The following is a 20,976-nucleotide window of genomic DNA, read 5'->3' on the forward strand; positions in this document are numbered from 1 at the left end:
ACACAGAGAATTGTGGGGCCAGCATGAGGTTCTCCAAAAATAACTCATCTAATTCTTTCTTCCTACAGTCCCAAGTAGCGAAGTCAGTTTCAAAATATGACTGAAACCAGCATCTTTTAAGTTGCTTGAAACTGCAGGAAAATTCTTTGAGTCCTGTCTGGTGTGCTGGGGCGATGGCCCGGGTGCCCACAAAAAGGGCTCCAAGTGCCGCCTCTGGCACCCGTGCCATAGGTTCGCCACCACTGCCCTAAGGGGTCTGAAAAATAGAAAAAAAAAAGTTTAAATGAACCTTTGAGATCACCCTTTTCCCAGTAACTTTTTTCTTATCGGAGGATTCAGGAATATGTGCTGGAGGAGTGTGAACTACTCTATTTTGTGAGTGACATATTGGAAGAAGAATGACACACGGAAGCAAGAGAATCGGGAGTTCTGATCACAACTTATTTTCTAGGTTTTACAATTTGGGTTTACTGGATCAACCCTTGACCGTTTGTAGCTCCATGAGAGAGGTGTGCAGCACAAAGTTGTTATTGTTGTATTTTTTGTTTATGCAAATGAGCCCGAGGAGCTCTACGCTCACAGTCCTTCACCCTGGTGGCAGATGTCCTTTAAAAGCTTTTAAAGTCTGGTCAGAAAGGGGTTAAAATGGTTTACTGTACTGGGGAAATATCACAATAGTTTGTTTGGTATGCTTGTACAGACACCGATTTTCATTTCATAAAAAAAACTTTTATAGGGAAACTACTTTTTATTGAAGACAGCTGTAAGCCATCTTGTCACTTGTATAATTCACCAACAGGCAGCCAATCATCCTACATAGTAAATCTGGATGCCATAGGAAGGCCTACGGTTTCCAGAGAAACTGTCACCCTGCGATTGCAGATTGCTCAGGAGAGGGAGACCCAATCCTCAAATTCCACCAGTAGACCCATGCGTTATTATGGCCTCTTTCAGACAAACGGAATTGTGACCAGTATCCAGCCGCACAATTTCCGTCCCCATTGTTGTAGTGAGCAAACGTAATCCGCCCCAGAGAAATATAGATCAGGTCCTATATTTTGCTGCATTGCGGCACTGGCCACTCACTTCTCTATGGCGAGCGGAGAGCAACTCCTCCTCTCCCCGGTGCATGGATGTATGCTTGCCCAGGCAAAAATACATTTGTCTGATTGTACCCTTAGCCTGAAGCCCCTAATTGACATATGTAAAAAAAAAAAAAAAAAAAAAAAAAAAAACCCTGTATGGGTTGTAACTAAGGGGTTATTTTCCTTCTCACAAGGATTCTACAGATTAAATAAGATGTGAAGAAACAAATCCATTTATAATTTCAGGTTTGAAGCAGAATATATTCTAGAATGATTGTCTTATGTTACAGGTGTACATTCAAGTAATAAAAAGCTGTAGTACAATGCATATTTAGAAAATACTGTAAATACTTCTATATCAAGGATTTCAACATAAAAAAGACAAACATACATAAACCTTCACTTTTTACATGAAATTTTATCAAACATCATATGAAAGCAGGAACTTTAGGTATTCTCTTTATACTGTCAGTAACCAAAATAGGGAAAGGAGTTGGGGCAATGAGTAGTTAAGTGGCAATGATAACGGAGGGTTTTTGGTAATGTTAGTGTTAATCCCGCCAATAGCCTCACATGGACTCATGCTGTATAGATGTAGGACGGTGCATGTAACTGATTTACACAAACATATGGCAGCCAACGAGAGGGAAGAACTGAAATGACAAGATATTTGTTTATGCAGTCCCCCACCCCAAATATGGTGGTCACCAGCACATTATATAAATAAAATTAAAGCATGAAGAAAAAAAAAATGCTTCCCATTTTCTTCAATAAAACTAAAACATACAGTAAGTGCAGTTTTCAATGAAGTGCGATAAGATAGGTGCATATAATATGAAATGTATGGTGTTGAAATACTGTATAGACCTAAACGTGAATACTAAGAAAAACTAGGATCAGCTGGTGGCCGAACAAAGGAAATTGACAGTCACAGGTCAGTCAGATGACTGAAATAACCGCCTTGCTACAGAAATCTAAGGTTTAGTCTAAAAAGTCAGAGAGCTAAGCATGGAAGACCATAGGCCTTGGCTGCCCACCACTGCATTCCCAAAAATATATCTGACATTAGTTAACCCGGAATTTATAGACCAGGTTACTGGTCTGGTACATTGAAAAAAGTTAAATACTGGTACAAATGTAACATCCTCAATTCCAAAGCGCAAACTGCATATGCAAGTTCTCTATGGGGGTTACAATGGAAAAGTTTCCTTTTCCCAAACTTCGTAAGCCACAGCATACCAATAGATTTAAAAATAACTCATTGGTCATCTTTCCTCCAATATTTTCTACAATATAAGACATGTTAAAGCTTTGGTTTTTATGGTCCCATGTCAAAAAGCATCATTTTCAGTGATTTTATTTGCAGGGACTATTGCACTGAAAAATGGAAGCAGATTTTATAAATGTCAGAAAGTAAACAGTTCGTCTCCATCTGAAGGGTTCAGCTCTACTCTGTCCCAAGTTGTGGGAGAGAAGCATTCGTCAGGCTGGATATCATTCTCGGTCACTCCAATGTCAAGAACCTGAGGATTGGTCCTGGACTCTGCAAGTCTAAGACAAGAGAAAACTTCAAGTTAATAAATATAAAGGCCATTTTACAGAAGTTATACCACTAAACTAACAGCCCCTCAGGTAGAGTATGAAATATCCCTTCTAGAATTCTCATGTTCAAAACGTAAATATGGGCACATACTGGTTTTTTTCCAGTTAAAGCAAGCCAATTCTCAGTTGTTTGGAGGCAACAAATACATATAACACAGGACTGGCAAACCAGGCAATGCCACACTCACAAGCAGCATATTAAGAGTGCAGGCCTCTGATGTGAAAGAAGCAGTGTTAAAGAGGGTGCACTTACTGTCAGAGCAATAAATGACACCAAGCCATGAGAATAGTCAACCGCATAACAATCCAGCTTAATATAATAGAAATACTGACTGTCCTTGTGTTACCTACAAGACAAGTAGAAACCTAAAGATCCAGAGTTGAATTTGTATGCAAGTAGATTATTTTTTCCTTGAGTTTCAACTATAAAGCCTTGTCAGTGACAATTGGATTTTGTGCCATCATGGGAACAAGGATTAACAAAACATTGTAGCCTGGGACTAAAAGCAAAGCATCCAGAGTTGCACAAGAGGTCACAATGGGCAGAAAGGTCTGTCTGTAACTAGGGGTCAACTAAGTAGGATGGCCTCAAGTCAGGGACCACATGTATCGACCTCCAAAATATTACCTTGAAAATGCCTCATCAAGACCATCATCAAGTTCCTGCCAAAAGAGAGAAAGAGCAAACAAAAAAACAAGTTTAGTTAATTCAATTTACATTGTAGAAAAAAGCCATCATATATTATAAAGTAAAATGGTGGGCAAACATGATTAATAGTGGGTGTGTGTGTCCAATGACAATATCATCCAAAACAATATAGACTGCAAAAAAAAAAAGGAAAAATTAAAATTCTGAACCAACATGCAGCAGCATTATTCACTATGTATTCAACACACTTGATTATTATCACTATGTTGACAGTCCCAGGGGGCCAAAAATGTCCTTTTTGTAGACCCACCCTTTTCAAATTCCTCATTTATAGCATAGACAGAATTCCAACTGAAGATGGAACCTTTTTTAGAACACCATGCACATGACAACGGTTAGCTTATCTCCCTTTGATCGCAGATCATGCTGAGATCTTTCCCCATAAATCTTAATGAGTGGTCAATATGATTGCCATATATGGCTTTCAGACAGATGTAATGCTTCCTTAAATTACATTACTAGAACTGAGGTTAGATGGCATCCCCCAAAATACTGTGCGGTTCTTTACCCTTGACACAATTTCACAGATTTTTCTGATCTTTTGGACATCTTTTCAATTGAGTGCAAGTATCAATATACACACTTAGCATAAATCCTAAGGTTTAGGATGAATCTTACTTACCCACATTACATTGTTGTTCTCATTGCGGGCACTTTGTTCAAATATATCCTCAAAATGATTGTCAACAGCATTAAATGTATCCAGGGTTTTCGATGCCTCTTCCAAATCTAGGAGATTACCTGTAGCTATATGTAGTTAAAAACCATTAATTAGAAACTTAGAATTCAGGGCCAATTTATAGCCAACCAGTTAAAATCAGTGATCAGAAACAGTAATTGTTCTGTGGGCATAAAGAGGCCATAACTTTAAACACAATTCTCTATAGTAACACAAGTGATAATACTAATAGATAACAATCTCTTTAAATAGTAGAGCTTTATTCCACTGCCAGGGATTAAACCATGTAGAATGCACTCAAGGGAGGTTTTAACAAAATTGATGTCAAGCTTTGTACTCAAAGCAATGCACTAGCTCTGCATTGTATCAATAGAAGGACCTCTGATATATTTTAGGTACACTTTTTTTTTTTTAAAAGTAACTATTTAGGAGAAGAGAAATTTTAAAGAAACTGAAAGGAAAACATTTGGAAGTCTGGGTAGTTAAACATCTAATAAAATTAGTACTTTCTTCTTAAAAGGGATTGTCCCAAATATTTAAGTTATCCCATTACCAAAGTACAATGGATAACTAGCCATTTAGGGTCAACTACTAGGATCCACACCAAATCAATCATAAGAGAATTGGACTCATTGGGTGGAGCAGCAGGAGAAGCATTGCACTCTTCTAAATTAATTGTCTAAGCAAAAACCTGTGGTTGGTCATTTTAGCAATTCCCAATACAGGCTGAGTACATGCTCATCCTTCTAATCGACCCATCAGTGAGAATGGGATCCCTGTTTTCTGGAGTGCTGGACTACTACTGATCAGCTATTTAACCCCCATAATACAACCATTAACATTCACAATAGCAAATGCAGAGTATTTGTATATAGTTGAACGTCATTTTACAGTTCTACAGCCCATGCAAGAAGAACTACCAGGCATTTTATACAGAGGTGTGGAGCCTCATTGCCTTGTAGTGCACTCAACTCTAGGGACCATTTTTGCACCTATACCATGTTTAACAGACAAGGTAAAGTTTTGTATCCTGAGCATTCAAAACATTGATCAAGTCTGCTGACAGACTTGAAGGCAAGGTGCCACTAATCATTCCAGAAAGTTCTTATATTGTAAAATCTAGGCAGTTGATTTATAATTTAAAAAAAAAAAAAAAAAAAAAAAGACAGATAATCCTAAGAAAAGTCATACCTATCGCAACATGACTAACTGAAGGATCAATCTGCCCGCCCATTTCAAGCAAACTTACCCAAGATATAAGACAATAGAGGAGATGTAGAAACATTGCAGGGCATTGTGAGCCCCTCATATTAGCCCTATTTAACATGCATTTAGAATAAGACACTAATGTAGGTGCTGGGTTTGTTGCAACATTACAACTGGTCCATACCACTTGTAAATTCACACTGCATTACTTCTCTAAGAATGCTAGAAACTATAGTTTTGGAGCAACAATTTAAGAATACAAACATACCTCCTTTAAGGCTCGCGATACTCGATGACCCTTCTGACTGAGAACTACTTGTGCCCTCACCATCAGAGCCAGCCTTTTCCCTCTTCTCTTTACCTGCAGAAAAATACTAATTTAAATACCTACTTGCCAAACATGTTGAATAATGGAACAAATACGCACATTAGGAATTTTTATCCATGTACCATGAGTTTTTTTGAAGATGGGACCCCATCATTTCAACATGTTGCATCATCCACATGCACTCTATTGCTGGCAACAATCATGTGACCCTTCAAGAGGTTGGGACAAGCTAGTGACCAAATTTCCCAGCCTCATTCTCCTTTTAAGGATTCACAATAACTCATGGACAACAGGTTACACACCGCTAACACACTGCTGTATAGTATCACCCTGAGTCATGTAGTGTTACCCGAATGGTACCTGCTCAGGCAGGCACAAAAAGGGGAGCCTAAGGTTTTAAAGTCCTTAAAGCTGTGCTGGGATGGGTTGGATTTTCTTTTACATAATTTCATTAATTTACCACTTTATATACACAAGTCTAATAAGCCCCATGCTCAGCAATTTATGCTTATGGCAAGTGTCAGTTTAATAAGAATCTAACCATGTCAGAACTTTATACGTACCATCTCTGGAGACTTGCCAGATCTCAAATGCCACTTTAAAAGCTTGTGCGACTGTTAAAGTAACTGCTTGTGCCTATTAAAAGACAAAGAGGTCCATATACACCTCATTAGTTTAATACAAAGAAGCACCCTTTCCCTATTGTCCATTACATGCTGGATTGCTGCAGTCACAAGCCAAAGGGTACATTCCTACTACGAGCAGGACATTATGAACCCAGCGTGCCTTCTACAGCTAGATATCCTACACTTAGATGCTGACTGTATAAACACTTTTTGGGGCACAGTGCAGTTTCCCTACTCTGATTGCACACTGATAAATTATGTATGAAAAATAGTTTTTAAATGGGTACACAAGAAGATTTAATACAGCTTTGTTAACCCCCAAAACAAACACGTCTTGTGTGTATGAACTCAAAAGGACACCGAAATAGAAGTCAAGTTTACCATTTTCCGCTTTGTACAGAGAAATGCGTGGCATTCCAAGGTCTCATTCTGTTGGCTTTGAGCAATGTAGGCAAAGACTTTGTCATGTAACTTATCGGCTGTACAATACGATATTCTGAAAGAAGAGGGCAAATCCAATTATACAAATTTACACAGCCTGAAAGACGGAAGAACTGACTAGCAAATATTATAAAAGATTAATTCAATAATGGTAAGATATAATAGGCTCCATCATACTTCTCATACAGAGGGCCTCCTGGTGGATTACACAACTTATATCTGCCCCACTTCCCCCGACCAAAAAAAAAAAAAAAAGCATCTTGTGTTATGGCCAAACTAGAAAAGACATTCATTCAGCATTTTCAGAAAATAGTGTGTAGCATAGGCAATACCTTACCTATAAATTGACACATTCTCAATCAACTTGTTGGTGACACTGTCATGAAGGATTATGCCCCTGGGAGTTACTTTTAAAAGCACTTTCTGTAGCTTCTTCCCGCTTGCTTTGGCCTTAAGATGTTGAGAAACAAAAAGGAGTTGCATAAACACCATTTTTAACCAAATATACCATTACATTGGCTTGTCTGAGAGTTTATACATCAAGATTTTAACTTCCTCTCTCCCTAACTTGCAAGAAAGCAGATAATTACCAATGATATAACTTTTCTTATTACATGATTCCCACTGCCTGCCAAGAAACAGTATGCAAGATAAAGTAGAAGCCTTCACTGTGTAAAGCAGTGAACAGCAGATTACCAGATTTACACCAATCACTAGCTGGTAACAGCCAGATGTACTGACGACTACTACATAATACAGTGGGGTGAACACGCAAGCCCTCATATGGTTAGATTAAAGGAAATCTACCACTTAGAAAAGATCAATGTAAACCAAGCCAACTCACATTTAACTGATGGAAATCTGATGCAGGTGATACTCTTTATAGTCCATAAAACCTTGTAATATCTTCAGAAATTGTTTTATGCAAAATAGCCCAGTCCTTTAATTTATTCACACCTTTCCCACAACAGCACATTGAGGTCTGACACTGCCGAGAGTCTGGGAGGGATAGAATCGGAGCAGGAGGCGTGGATAAATTAGAGGAGCGCCAACCACCCTGTGTGATGTGCACAGGAGCGCCCCATGCCAATTTCTGAAGAAATTAAAAGTTTTTATGGAAGCGTCTGCATCAGATCACCAGCAGCTAAATGTGACAGTGCTTGGTTCACATTAATCTTAACCAAGTGGTAGATTTCCTTTAATAGAAATAGAATTATGACTCTTAGAAGTAGGATGGGTAGAAACCAAAGACATCAAAAAATAGCTGCATGATGAAAATTAGTAAAGCACCAAATTCCGCAGTGCTGTACAGATCATGTTTTTTGAATATAGGTATAAAAGACATTACAGAGTAACATAATCAGTATAATTGGATGTGTAACCATTTATCAGCAGGCATTGTTAGTCAGTATGGTAACATTTTGGTGACAGGTCTAACTGGGGGGGAAAAAAAAAAAAAAAAAACAAACAAACATGAGAAAGTAGTAAAAAAAAAAAAAGCTTGTGCCTTAAATGGCTTAAAGTAGTTAACCACTTTACCTCTTTTTTTTGTAATGTGTGTGCACGCAAGTGTTGAGGAAGCATATTAGGCAATTTACCAATATACATCTATTAATAGTTTTGCATGGCTTTCCTGATCTGTAAAGTGAAGCCTCCTGTCTTTTACCTCATCAGCCAGACATTCCTGTCCATAAAATGGCTGCAGATAGAGATTTATGAGATATCTGCTCATGGACGGAGATTTATATCGATTAGTTACATACACATAACAGAAAAACAATTTGAGGTAAAGTGGCCATCCCCTTTAACTACTGTACAGCCCTGGAAGTGTATAATCCCAAACAAAATCCATAGCAAGTGTTAAATACGAAATGCAAATGGAGTAGATGGCAAACAGTATTTCATGTTTGATTGACTTCCTGTAGCTGCACAAATTATTCTTGGCTGTAAGAGAGTTTTCTTCCTTTCCCTTGCCAAACAATGGAAATCTGGAGGTATTACACACATACTGTTGCTACAATCCTCTTCACCGCAGCTGCAGATAATTCTTCCCCTTTTGGTTGTTCTACCAAGGTCATGCCCAAATACTTCAGATGAAACAGCATTCCCTCTAGCAGAGTTTCCCTGGTATCTGTCCAATTTTCTGGAAGTTCTAGAAAGAAAACAAATATTTGTCAAGAGCCACTTTATTTCCCTTGAATGCAAGGGACCTGGAGTAAAAAGAAACATACAGTGTGATCATAGTAAACACATTTTATGGAACAGCCATCACCGCGCTTTAGTAACCTGGATTAGTAAACTGTAAAGCCAACAGGCAATAGACACCCCTCCCTGCAATTTTTAGTTGGCCTCGGGACAGGAAGAACAATTCTAGACTTGTTCATTACACAGTGGTAATAAGGTTATTCCACAACCAGTTTTACTACTGGAATGCACTGGAATACCCAGCATAAAAATATTGGGCATTTATCATAAAATTCAGAACTGCATCTTGGGAGTACAGCCATCACAAAATAATAAAACCTGAATAAAGCTGTATTTGTTTCTGCAAATTAAACACTTTTTAAAACCAAAAAATTATTAACTGTACACGACTATTGCAGCACAAATCCTAGAAATTCAAGGCATGTCGGTCAATTGTTCTCCAGAAATGTGAGCTGTCCCAAACTCTGGCCAGAATCACCACCACCATGAGAAAAATATACAATATTAAAATTACAACTAGCACATAGTGTGCCAATCTTAGTATTCCCCCATCCTCTAATGTATGGAACACCAGATTTTATAAAGAGGTTTCAGCCTCTTCAATCCAGTGCAATGCTAAGGAATGCCATTTCAGCTATAACCTGCAATATAGCAAATTTGTCAAGATTTATGGACACATGCCAGCTACTGCAACTTCTCATACATTGTACACCAGAAAACCTGTATGCAAGCAGGGCTGTGGAGTCAGGATAAAAAGGATCAACTCCAAAAATATATAATAAAAGTGTTACAATTAGTTCACTGCAGTATGTGTGTGTTGAATATTACCCCCCCCCCCCCCCCCATTTAGAATTTGAGGAAATTATGGAATGCCCTACAAATGTATGTTCTATTCCTGATCTAAGGATGCAAGCTTTTAGTTGAGATGAATGTCACTGCACTTCTAGAGTGTTAAGGAACACTGGATGAAGGAAGGATGGTCCAGTGTACGTTCGCTCTGTATCTGGCTTTATATTTAGTTTGCTTTTCCTCTGGGTTCATGTTTGTAGAGGTCAGCTGCTCTGGAGGATTCTATATGAGTGTTCCCCTCGTATTTCTGAATTTGATATGTTAGAATAACACACCATAAAGTACTAAAGATATAGAAGCCAAACCTTCATGTTATCAAGTACTGCTAGAGTGCAACATTATTATGTGAAACACTTCATGAGCCGTTTCCAGAAAAAAAAAAAAATCTGATATTGAAAGTTCAACTGTTCATCAAAACTGATCAATTCCTCTATATCTGCATATTGTTAGAGCACAAGAAGAGGTGAGGGCGGCACAGTTAAGTAGTCGGATTAAGATCCAGGTGGGTGCAAGCTCTATGGGCCCGACTCAAGGTAGATCCAAAGAAGACAGCAGCACTCCGTGGTTATTAATGTTTATTCATGCACCAGTGGCAATACAATGCAACGTTTCGGCTAGCTCCATGTAGCTATTTTCAAGCGCTTGAAAATGGCTACATGGAGCTAGCCGAAACGTTGCATTTTATTGCCATTGGTGTATGAATAAACATTAATCACCACGGAGTGCTGCTCTCCTGCTGTCTTCTCTGGATATTGTTAGGGATGTTGCCTGTCTGGTTACAGCACTACCACCCACATCAGTGTAGAGGCTGTTAAGAGCCTTAAAATAATTTGGAGGCGATACAGTTTCTTCGATTACCTCAAGTCTGACATTCCAAATTCATAGACTAAACAATTCAGTACGTTTGCTGAAAACAGTTTTGCAAAGTTACAATTTATCAAAGTTATAGGATTGTATTTAACACAGTTAATAAATGCTATGACATACGCATTAACTGTTAATTTTCATTTTAACCAGGAAAATCCCTCTTCAGCTGATGCATTGCTTTTTATAACGAATGCGTTAAATGCCACGAGTAAAACGCACACTCAGCGAGACAGAAATTGAGTCCACAGCTTGGAATACAGGGCATGCTACTGTAGATCTGCCCCAGTGTTTTATGGCCAACAACAAGAATGCTGCTCAAAAAACTTACTTCAACCACCTACCCATCCAGTCCAAACAAAGCTGATCTACTCCTAAAACTAACCTGCAGTGGTGATTGTGTGTAGGCAAAGTATTTGGGCACAAAAATAAGTAAAAAAAGACTTGCACGATTTCCATCACAGGGAAGAAATCAGATGTCACTTCAAAACAAAGTTCAACTAGGTCACAAAAACAGTAATAAACAAGTAAAGGTAAACAAAGGAAGGCCCACAACATCATGAAAGGAATGATCCATATTAGTCATTAGAAGGACAACAGTTCAGAAATATGTGCCCCGTTTAATGTCAAAGCTTCCAAATAACGCTTCTTCAGAAGCCTATTAAAAGGTTTCCCTGGAATCTCTCCAACCGACTGCAATATTACGATGGCTTGCCCGGCTACGAGATTTATCGCCTATTCAGCCCTTAGAAGACCAGCTCAGAAACCATATTCAGCAACCATCCGTGCAAGATTTACAGTAGGTAGGGCGTAGCGTGGGTGCCGGCCAGCCACACAGTGTGGTGTAGCGTAATTGCCAGCCAGCCACACAGCTACAGTGTAGCATTGTTGCCGGCAAGTCACACAGGTACAGTGTAGGGTATTGTAATGTAGGTGCAGGCCAGTCACACAGGTACAGCGTAGTTTTGCATAGTTGTAGGCCAGGCACACAGGTACAGTGTAGGGTAGCGTTGTTGCAGGTCAGTCACAGGTACAGCGTAGGGTAGTGTAGCTGTAGGCCAGTCACACAGGTACAGTGTAGTGTAGTTGCAGGCCAGTCACACAGGTACAGTGTAGCGTAGGGTAGCATAGTTGCAGGCCAGTCACACAGGTAGAGTGTAATGTAGGTGCAGGCCAGTCACACAGGTACAGCTTAGTGTAGCGTAGTATAGTTGTAGGCCAGTCACACAGGTACAGCGAAGGGTAGTATAGTTGTAGGCCTGTCACACAGGTACAGCGCAGGGTAACGTAGTTGTAGGCCCGTCACACAGGTACAGCACAGTGTAGTGTTGTTGTAGTTGCAGGCCAGTCAGTAAGAGCCGAGAATTAGGCAAGTTTAGGGTTTGGCTAAGGCATTAGATACTTTACATGGTAACACCCCGTTCCACATAAACACTGCCCAGCTATATATCCCCCCCCCCCCCCTGTCAGTGAGAACAGAACAACAACCCGCGCCTGCGTGTCCCGGGGAGGAATGCCGAGTCCATACACATACACCGCTCTCCCCCTCCCGCCGCCTGCACTCACTCTTGTGCCGCCCTCCTCCCCACGACTGTTTGGCAAGGCTGGGGCTCCTGATGATCGCCCTTCCCGCAGACTTGAGCGCGTCCATCCTTCCGAGGGCGATCACGACTTTCCGGCAAACAACTTCACAACTTGTTGAAAACTTTTCGCCTTCTACCCCCCTCCCTCCCTGCAGTCGATGAATGATCACGTCCGTAGGAGGAGGTGCTATTTATGTAAATGTGGTCACCTGACCTGGTCGGACACGCCCCTTCTTAATAGTTCCCATTAGACCAATTGTGGCGTAAGCTGCTGCGCTGAGGTGCAATGTGAGCGAGCAGAGGCTCAGGCAAGGCGCACACCTGAGTACAGCTGCCAGTGACGTGCCTGAAAGTTCAGCTTCTACAAGGACGAACTAGTATAATGTGCGGCCAGGAGACCCGAATCTAGATATAGGGCACAGTGATGGTCAGACACAACCAATACGCTGCACTACAGCTATCTGCAGAATGGCAGCAACATACACCAGCATTAGAAACCAAACCAAAGAAATAAAAACAGTTTGATAAATGCCCACGATGGTGTGTCCTGGTCAGTTCTTTTTGGCCGCGGTCACATGGTGCGTTAACAATGCATTTACATTAACGTTTTGTTAATGCATACGTTAGATGGGTATTCTCAGCTGGGCATTCGCATTTAATTAAATTCATTTGTCATAAGTAAGCATTTCTTCAATTAGATGCTATTAACCCCTTAAAGACGCAGAGTATTTTCGCTCATTTCTCGCTCTCCATCTTCAAGAATCCATAACTTTTTGATTTTTCCGTGTACAGAGCTGTGTGAGGGCTTATTTTGTGAGTAACAAATTTTACTTTCCCGTTATGTTATTTATTATTCCATGCCATGTAGTGGGAAGCCGGAAAAATAATTCCAAATGTGGAAAAATTGAAAAAAAACTTGTGGGCTCAGTTTTTACGACTTTCACTCTGCACTCCAAATAACACATCTACTTTATTCTTTGGTTCGGTACGATTGCAGTGATACCAAATGTATACAGGTTTTATTGCGTTTTAATGCATTTTTAAAAATTAAACGAATGTGTACAAAAAAGAGGACTGTGCAACATTTTGATCATTTTTTATTACATTTATTATGTCATGTAAAAAGGTGTAAAAGTCACGTTTCGGACATTTGGGCACCATTTCCCGTCTTGGCGGTCACCACCGTCAATAACCGTGATTTTTACTGTTTATTATGTTTTATATCAGTTCTAGGGAAAGGGGGGTAATTTGAACTTTTAATATTTTATTAATTTTTTACAATTTTTAAACTTTTTTTTCTCTTTTTTTCACTATTTCTTAGACCATCTACTGTACATTAACCCTATATAGTTAGATCCTTCCTATCATATACTGCAATACAACTGTATCGGAGTATATGTCATTTCTGCATACTATACCTTACAATGAGCCACTGACTCATTGTAATGGATAGGCAGAAGCCATTCAGCCTCGGGTCAGACGAAGACCCGAGGCTACCCTGGCAATCCATTGGAGGTAAGATGGTGGCTCCCATGCTTCCAGTGCCGCCCGGCGACTTTGTCGGCAACAAAGAAAAAGTTAACACCCGCGATCGGTGCAAGCACTGACCGCGGGTGTTTGCGATGGGTCTTTGCTGTGATATGCAGCAAAGCCCATCTCTGTATGAAGAGGGCTTACAGGTTACATACGTGCTGCATACGGATGAAAAACACCACGTATATACAATCTCATACAGCACTGAAATACGGGACTGGAGAAATCACGCATTCGTGTGAATGCAGCCTAAAAGGAATAGTTTAGGTATAGTCTCCCACCTGATCTAATGTTGGTCATATAGGTATTCCAATGGGTGGCAAGTATTATATTTAAGGCTATACAAATGTGTGCTGAACTCGGACCACATACAAGAGACCACGTGCATCCATAACACAAAATAGCAACCAAATGTTTGAATCTACACTTTTTCACCATTTTCCAGCCGTAAATATTTGAATAAAAAGTGATCAAACAGTCATATAGGTCCTGTATTGCATCAGTTTCTGAGAAAGTTATTGGCCTCATAATTTGTCAGAATGGTACATTTTTTTTTTACTAAAGAATAAAGAGGAGTTGTCAATTGGAGCACACAGTGAAAGACAGAGCCCACAAGAAAATTATGCAAATGTGTTTTTTTTTTTTTGCAATTTCACCACTTGGAATTTTTTTCAAGCTTTGTAGTATATTGCATGGAACATTAAATGGTGCCACTAAAAAGTATGATCTGTCCCACAGATAACAAGCCTTTATAGATGTTTTTAAATGAAATAGATCACTGCTTGCACTGGCTTCTTGAACTGTAGCTGGATGAGCAGCCATTGTGTCCCAGCGGTCCAGGAAAGGACATTTCCATACTCTTTATTTGGATTTATTTTGAATATTTTTACATTTTTGGGCACATGTCCAGTGCCATCTTTGAATATTTGCTGACCAGCATTCTGCATTCAACTTTCAGGACACCAACATTCAGCATTCAATTTCGCTAGAAGAGCTGCTCATGATCAGTTTCAGGTAAGTGTCTTTTATTGTTTTTCTTTTAAATAGTTTTGATACTTCTAGACACACTGCAGATATCCGGGACGCTGCCATCTTAATCTAGAACTATGAGGCAAAACTATGAGGATGCCAGATTCATGATTTCTGGCGCCCATTCTTCATGAATATGGCGCCCCCTGAGCTGCTTCAACAGAGTGCAACACTTTTTTGGTGCACCTTAACATGGCAATTTAAAATCTTTAAATCTGGTGCACGGTCCGACTAAGCACAGGGACGACCCCTCCAGTGCAGAAATTTGTGTTGCATAAAGAATAGTGCAACATGCTCCACAAAGTTTTGTGTGCGCCACAAATGTGTCTCGGATACTTCTTAGATGCATGTGCAAGCAGTTTGCACTAGAAAGAATGTGCAAAGTCTGAAAGAAAACTGGTGCAAAGACTTTAGTAAATGTTTCCCTATGAGATTCTCTACTGATAAGTGACACATGTCTGCTGTCTACAGTGCTGAAATCTAAAGCTGCCAGTAGTCAAAATAGAACAATCTAGGCCACATGTCATGTGATGAAACTAGCAACAGAATGCAAATATGGGAAACAAATAATGGAAAAATGTTGGCCATCTGATTGCTGCTCATATTTTTTTGCATTCTCATAGACTAATGGAGCTAAAAAGTGCAAATATGGGCAGGAATAGGACCCTTTGCCAAATTATCGTCTTGGGTCAAGACCTTGGATTTGGGCCTGTAACGAAAAAATGACCATGGGCATAACTCCATTAAAATACATTAGGACATGTGGAAGCTATAGATAAAAAACGGCGGACAGTGGCTGTTTTATTGTACTGTACTTCCATAGACTTGGAGAGACCATACCGCAAAAACATTAAAAAATAGTATATGTTTTATATTTTATATGTTGACGTCTGATGGCCAGTTCACAGTATAGTGAGAAATATGGTAACTAGAAATGTAGCCCTATTTCCTATTAAAGTCAATGGGGCTGTTTTTTAGGCACAAAGAAAAACTTGCGGTGGCCGTGTGCATGAGGGTTCTTGAGCACTTAGGTGCAACATATAGGTCCAAAGTATGCCAATCAACCAAAAGGTGGTATAAGCAAAACTATATTTTTTAAAAAAATTACCGAACAAAATGGCTTTTTTCAACTTGGTACATCTTCAGCTGTGGGAATTTAAGAAGATTAGACTGGAAGAAAAAGAATTTATTATTTGCCCTCAGAATATGATCTGTAACACATTCTTATAGCATGACAATTGACTGCCATCTTGCACTTCTATCACTATTACCATCGCTTCATATCACACAGTGGTGATAAGTAGTCAGGACTGAATTTTTATTCTGGAAACCTATGCAACATTGTGTTCTGTGGAGCCTTTGTTTCTCCAGTCTGCACAATAGAAACTGTCTTCCACATGTCAATGGTCTCTCTATATAGAGCCTTGTACTATAATTATCCCTTTTTCCATTACTAGAATGATCCATTATCCAGCTCGCCTGCTCTCTACAATGGACAGTTGCAGTGTCTTACTATTCATTAACATTTCTATTTTACATAAATGGTTAACCACAAGGTTTTATTCTGTTTTGATTCACTTTGTGTAATCACATCTCAAGTCATGAGCGTGCCTTAATCATTGAAAATACTTTAAGGCCATATCAGTCTGCTCATTTGTCATGAATATTGTGCAATGAAATGTGTGGTTTTGCCGTACCTCAAGTTCAGTTATTACCTCAAAAACCCTAGACAAAACCCTAGCATAATCTCTTTTTTGGTACTTTCGCAGCAGCTGAAAAGTTTTGTTAGTGTACAATGTTCCTGCGAAAGCTCTGTCCTGCTAATGGTTCCTTGTACAGTAATCATTACTGCTCTAGAATGTTGAAGTAATCCTTCGTATTCATCCAAAAATCTTGGATTTCCTGGCAGCACATTGTCACCTGCATAAATGCTGGTACCTTTAGACTATATATCTGCTTTGTAGCAGGCCTTATGTTTCCTAATTTGCCTGGATAATTGGTATTCATTCCTTTAGACTAGTTGTTCCAACAATTCAGTTCAGCAGTCTAGGTACGGTAAACCTCGCACGCACGTGAAGCGAGTTTCTTAGAACAAACATACAACATTTTTTATGTACTTTTTGAAGCCAAAAGCATGAGTGTATTTACACTTTAAAAGTGTAACTCTACATCAAGGTGCCCTTAATGATGTATGAAGAGGGCTTGCACCCACTACTAAAACCAAACATGCAAATCTTTTTATGGCTGAACTGGAAAGTGCATACCTATCTACATGCACCACAAAACCCATGAACTCTCTCTGTTACATTGATATCCATGTGATCATCAGGACTACAGGCAGTGCAAAGATCATAGGGTAGCACTAACAGGGGGTTTGGTAGTATGGGGGGGGGCAGTCATTGTGACTACTGGGGGGCAGCTCAGTGACTACTGGGGACAGCCCTGTGACTACTGGGGTGAGCCTGTGGCTGCTGGGGACAGATGTGTGGCTCCTCAGGGGGCAGCCCTGTGACTACTGGGCACAGCAGTGTGGCTACTAGGGGCAGCAGTATGGCTACTGGGGACATCCCTCTGATTACTAGGGACATCAGTGTGGCTACTGTGGGGGCAGCCCTGTGACTACTGGGGGAAGATTTGTGAGTACTGGGGGCCACCCAGTGACTACTGTGGACAGCAGAGTGGCTACTGGGGGCAGGCACTGACTACTGGAGACAGCCATGTGACTACTGGGGACAGCACTGTTGCTACTGGGAGCAGCAGTTTGGCTGCTGGAGCAGCACCATGGCTACTGAGGTCAACACTGTGGCTGTGTGCATGTGTATCTTCGGTTTCCTGTACGGCTTCAACACCTAATCTGACAGCTCAAACCAACCTATGTATTTATTGTAAGCCAGAATGCTGTCTGGCTTGGGGGCATTGGTGGAAGTACTTCGTAGAGGGGTGAGGGTGCTGGAGTCCCCATGAATTGTGGTCAGAACAAGGACATCGCCTTTGTCCTTATACTTGACCAACATCATGTTCTGATTGCTGAGTGCCTTGATGTCCCCCCTTTCTAAGTGGTTGCCTAACAAAGGTTCCAGGGGACCCCTATGTTTTTTGCGTACAGTGCCGCATGCTACAGAACCTCTGGAACTGAGGGATTGGACTAGGGGAACACTGGGATAAAAAAGCAAGCTTTAGCTTGTTGGTTGCAGTGCATCCAGTATGGATTGTGGTGAGACATCATCTCAGTGAGGTAATATGCACCCAATCTCTCGAGTAGCGACAGAACCGCCCTCTCTAACCTCATGTCTAACAAAAATATCATAATTAAACCCGCTGACAAAGGGGGTGCTGTAGTGATACAAGACAAAGACAAGTACACCAACGAGATATTGTCCCAATTAAGTGATACTACTATTTACAACAAGCTAGACAGGAACCCTACCAGTAGAATTGCTACCGAAATACAAAAAGTTTTAGACAAATACACCAATCTGGGCATTATCAACTGGGACACACGTAGATTCCTTACCAAAACTAACCCAATAATCCCGGTCATCTACACATTGCCCAAGATCCACAAGAATCTTAACAATCCCCCTGGTCGCCCCATTGTTGCATCCACTGATTCGATCCTCTCACCATTATCCATTCTATTAGAAAAAATCCTCACTCCACTGGTAAAAACCACCAAGTCTTTCCTTCTAGATACTTCAGAATTCCTCAAACTCATCAAAGACATTCACAGACTACACCCTGATACCATCCTTGCCACATTTGACGTCAATAGTCTTTACACATCCATCAGACATGACCTGGGCATAGTGGCTGTACAAAGATTACTCATTTGAATGAATACCAACAATCCGAAATAGATTTCATCATGGACCTTTTACAATTAGTACTCACCGAAAACTACTTTATGTTTCAAGACACCTTTTACATACAAAGACAGGGTACCGCTATGGGCTCAAACGTAGCCCCTCCCTACGCCAACACATATATGTCAGACTTCGAGGAATCCTTCATCTATCCCAACCACATATTTTTAGAACATTGCCATATTTGGAAACGTTATATAGACAACATATTCTGCGTATGGGAGGGCACTGAAATTTCACTGCTAGAGTTCTTACACTACCTCAACTCTATCCGACCCGAACTACAATTTACCATCCATCACGATCCCAACAAAATACAATTCCTGGACACACTGGTCAATAAAAACAGCGATGGCACTATTTGGACTGACATATACACCAAACCCACCGATCGCAACAACCTGCTACACTTTACCAGTTATCACCCAAAATCCACCAAAACCTCACTACCCTTTTCCCAATTCAGTAGAGTTGAACGCATAGTCAGCAAACCGGAACTAATTAATAAACGCCTTAAAGAGATGGAAACCAGGTTTACCAACAGAGGCTATCCCACGAACACCCTAGACATCCATAGAACCCGACAACCACGCCCGCAACAAAATAAACCACCACGAATTCCCTTTGTACATTCATACCACCCCTTTGCATATAAAATCCACCAATCTATCAGAAAACATTGGTCCATCCTCAAAAAGGGGCATCCATCCGTGGTTGAATTCCAACATCCATTCCTACCATGTTTTAAGAGACCCCCCAATCTAAGAGACAAACTTGTGAAGGCTGACTTAGGTACAATAACAAAAGTACCCCGACAAACTTTTCTACAAACACCCAAGAAAGGCACTTTCCCATGCCGGCACTGTGCCCAATGCACCAATGTACACAGAGGTGACTCATTCACACACCCACTGTCAGGCAAACGATACCCGATTAGAGGATATTATACCTGTGACACAGATTACTGTATCTACCTCATCAAGTGCCCATGTGGCCTTGGCTACATAGGCGAGACAACACAAAAGATACGTGACAGGGTGTCTAAACACAAATCTACCATCCGCCTCAACAATATATTGCTCCCCATTCCAGCTCATTTCTCAGAGGCCAGACACTCCATTAACCAACTCACATTCCAGATCATCGAACAGATCGAGACACCAAAAAAGCGTGAATCCTATTGGATTCACACACAACAAACTCTGCAACCAGATGGACTCAACCGGGACTACAATATACAAAGTTTTTGTTGAATGCTTATCTTATTGATACCTATATCTATATACCTGACTTTGGTCTGCCCTGACAGCCAATACCCTTCTGTCATCATTTTCTCGGTCATCATATTGTTTTCCTCCGAATGTTGATCAACCAGCCCCCCTCCCCTTTACTAACTAGACATATACTATACCTACATCTCTAGATACTTACCCATTCTTCAAATCGCTACCGCGATGTCTCTTCCTCCCGGTCCTCGCCTATTACGGCCTGATTTTCTTGTGCGCATGCGCGCACATGCGTTCCAACAATGGAACGCATACACTACAACTTCCGGTCGGCAACCGGAAGTACTCCGGCCCGAAACCGGAAGTCCCCTCCCACCACCTCCACGGAGGCTTTTACAGACGCCGGCACCACGAGATAGACAGCACCTCTTTCCCAGAGCGGCTACGACCGCAATTCCTGCTCCTTGGTGCTCCATGGCTATATGCTACCACCTTGATCCCCACTACAATAATACAAACCGGTAAGCTTTCTTCTTTCCTTTTCAGATTGTGTCATCCTGACCAGATTTAATATATGTACCCTGTGACTGGAGATCACCATCATACGTTCCTGCCTCTCACAACGTAGTCTCTTCCATGACAAGCTGGGGCCTATCTACCTTCTGCACGACTACACAACCTTGTTAAAGTTTTTCTTGATCTTGTATTTTACGTCATAATATTGTAATAATGATGTTATACTCCACAATATAATTATTATGATTACACACACGTGCTGTGAATATCAGAATGTTTTCCGCACAATTTTGGAGTTTGTGTAAAAAATAAATTTAAAAAATTGCTACAGTGTGACTGGAGTTCCATAATTTCTATACGATACAGTGTTGGGACCCTCTCCAGAGCACCTGGACCCTCCATTCCAATCAGTGTGCAGCAGAAATCAGAATCTTACTGAGGTAATATGCAGTCATGGCAGTTACACATCAATACTATGATAACAGAGCAGGGCAGTCTGTTACATCATCACTGGGAGAAGAGGATAAGAGGGAGGAACAAAAACTAAAGGATCATGGAAGTTGTAGTTTCCAGTGGCAGCCATCTTGGTGATAACTTTAGAGAGGCCATAACATTTTTTGAATCATAAAATC

General features: G+C 40.6%; 1 protein-coding gene and 1 long non-coding RNA gene across 2 annotated transcripts; one reads left to right on the forward strand and one right to left on the reverse strand.

Annotated features, from left to right (window-relative positions):
• Window positions 1-1,325: 1,325 nt before the first annotated feature.
• On the reverse strand, window positions 1,326-12,354 carry LDLRAP1 (low density lipoprotein receptor adaptor protein 1). The gene is made up of 9 exons (XM_072136652.1): window positions 12,161-12,354; window positions 8,686-8,828; window positions 7,014-7,126; window positions 6,617-6,731; window positions 6,173-6,245; window positions 5,550-5,642; window positions 4,019-4,143; window positions 3,316-3,350; window positions 1,326-2,636 (listed from the first exon to the last, which is right to left on the reverse strand). The coding sequence occupies exons 1-9, from the start codon at window positions 12,243-12,245 to the stop codon at window positions 2,492-2,494; spliced, it is 927 nt and encodes a 308-aa protein (XP_071992753.1). The 5' UTR covers window positions 12,246-12,354; the 3' UTR covers window positions 1,326-2,491.
• LOC140118570 (uncharacterized) lies at window positions 12,294-20,570 on the forward strand. Its single transcript, XR_011853215.1, has 3 exons — window positions 12,294-12,990; window positions 14,669-14,724; window positions 20,375-20,570. It is a non-coding gene; the product is annotated as an uncharacterized lncRNA (long non-coding RNA).
• Window positions 20,571-20,976: the final 406 nt, after the last annotated feature.

This window comes from Engystomops pustulosus, chromosome 2 (assembly GCF_040894005.1).
Source record: "Engystomops pustulosus chromosome 2, aEngPut4.maternal, whole genome shotgun sequence".
Taxonomy (NCBI): domain Eukaryota; kingdom Metazoa; phylum Chordata; class Amphibia; order Anura; family Leptodactylidae; genus Engystomops; species Engystomops pustulosus.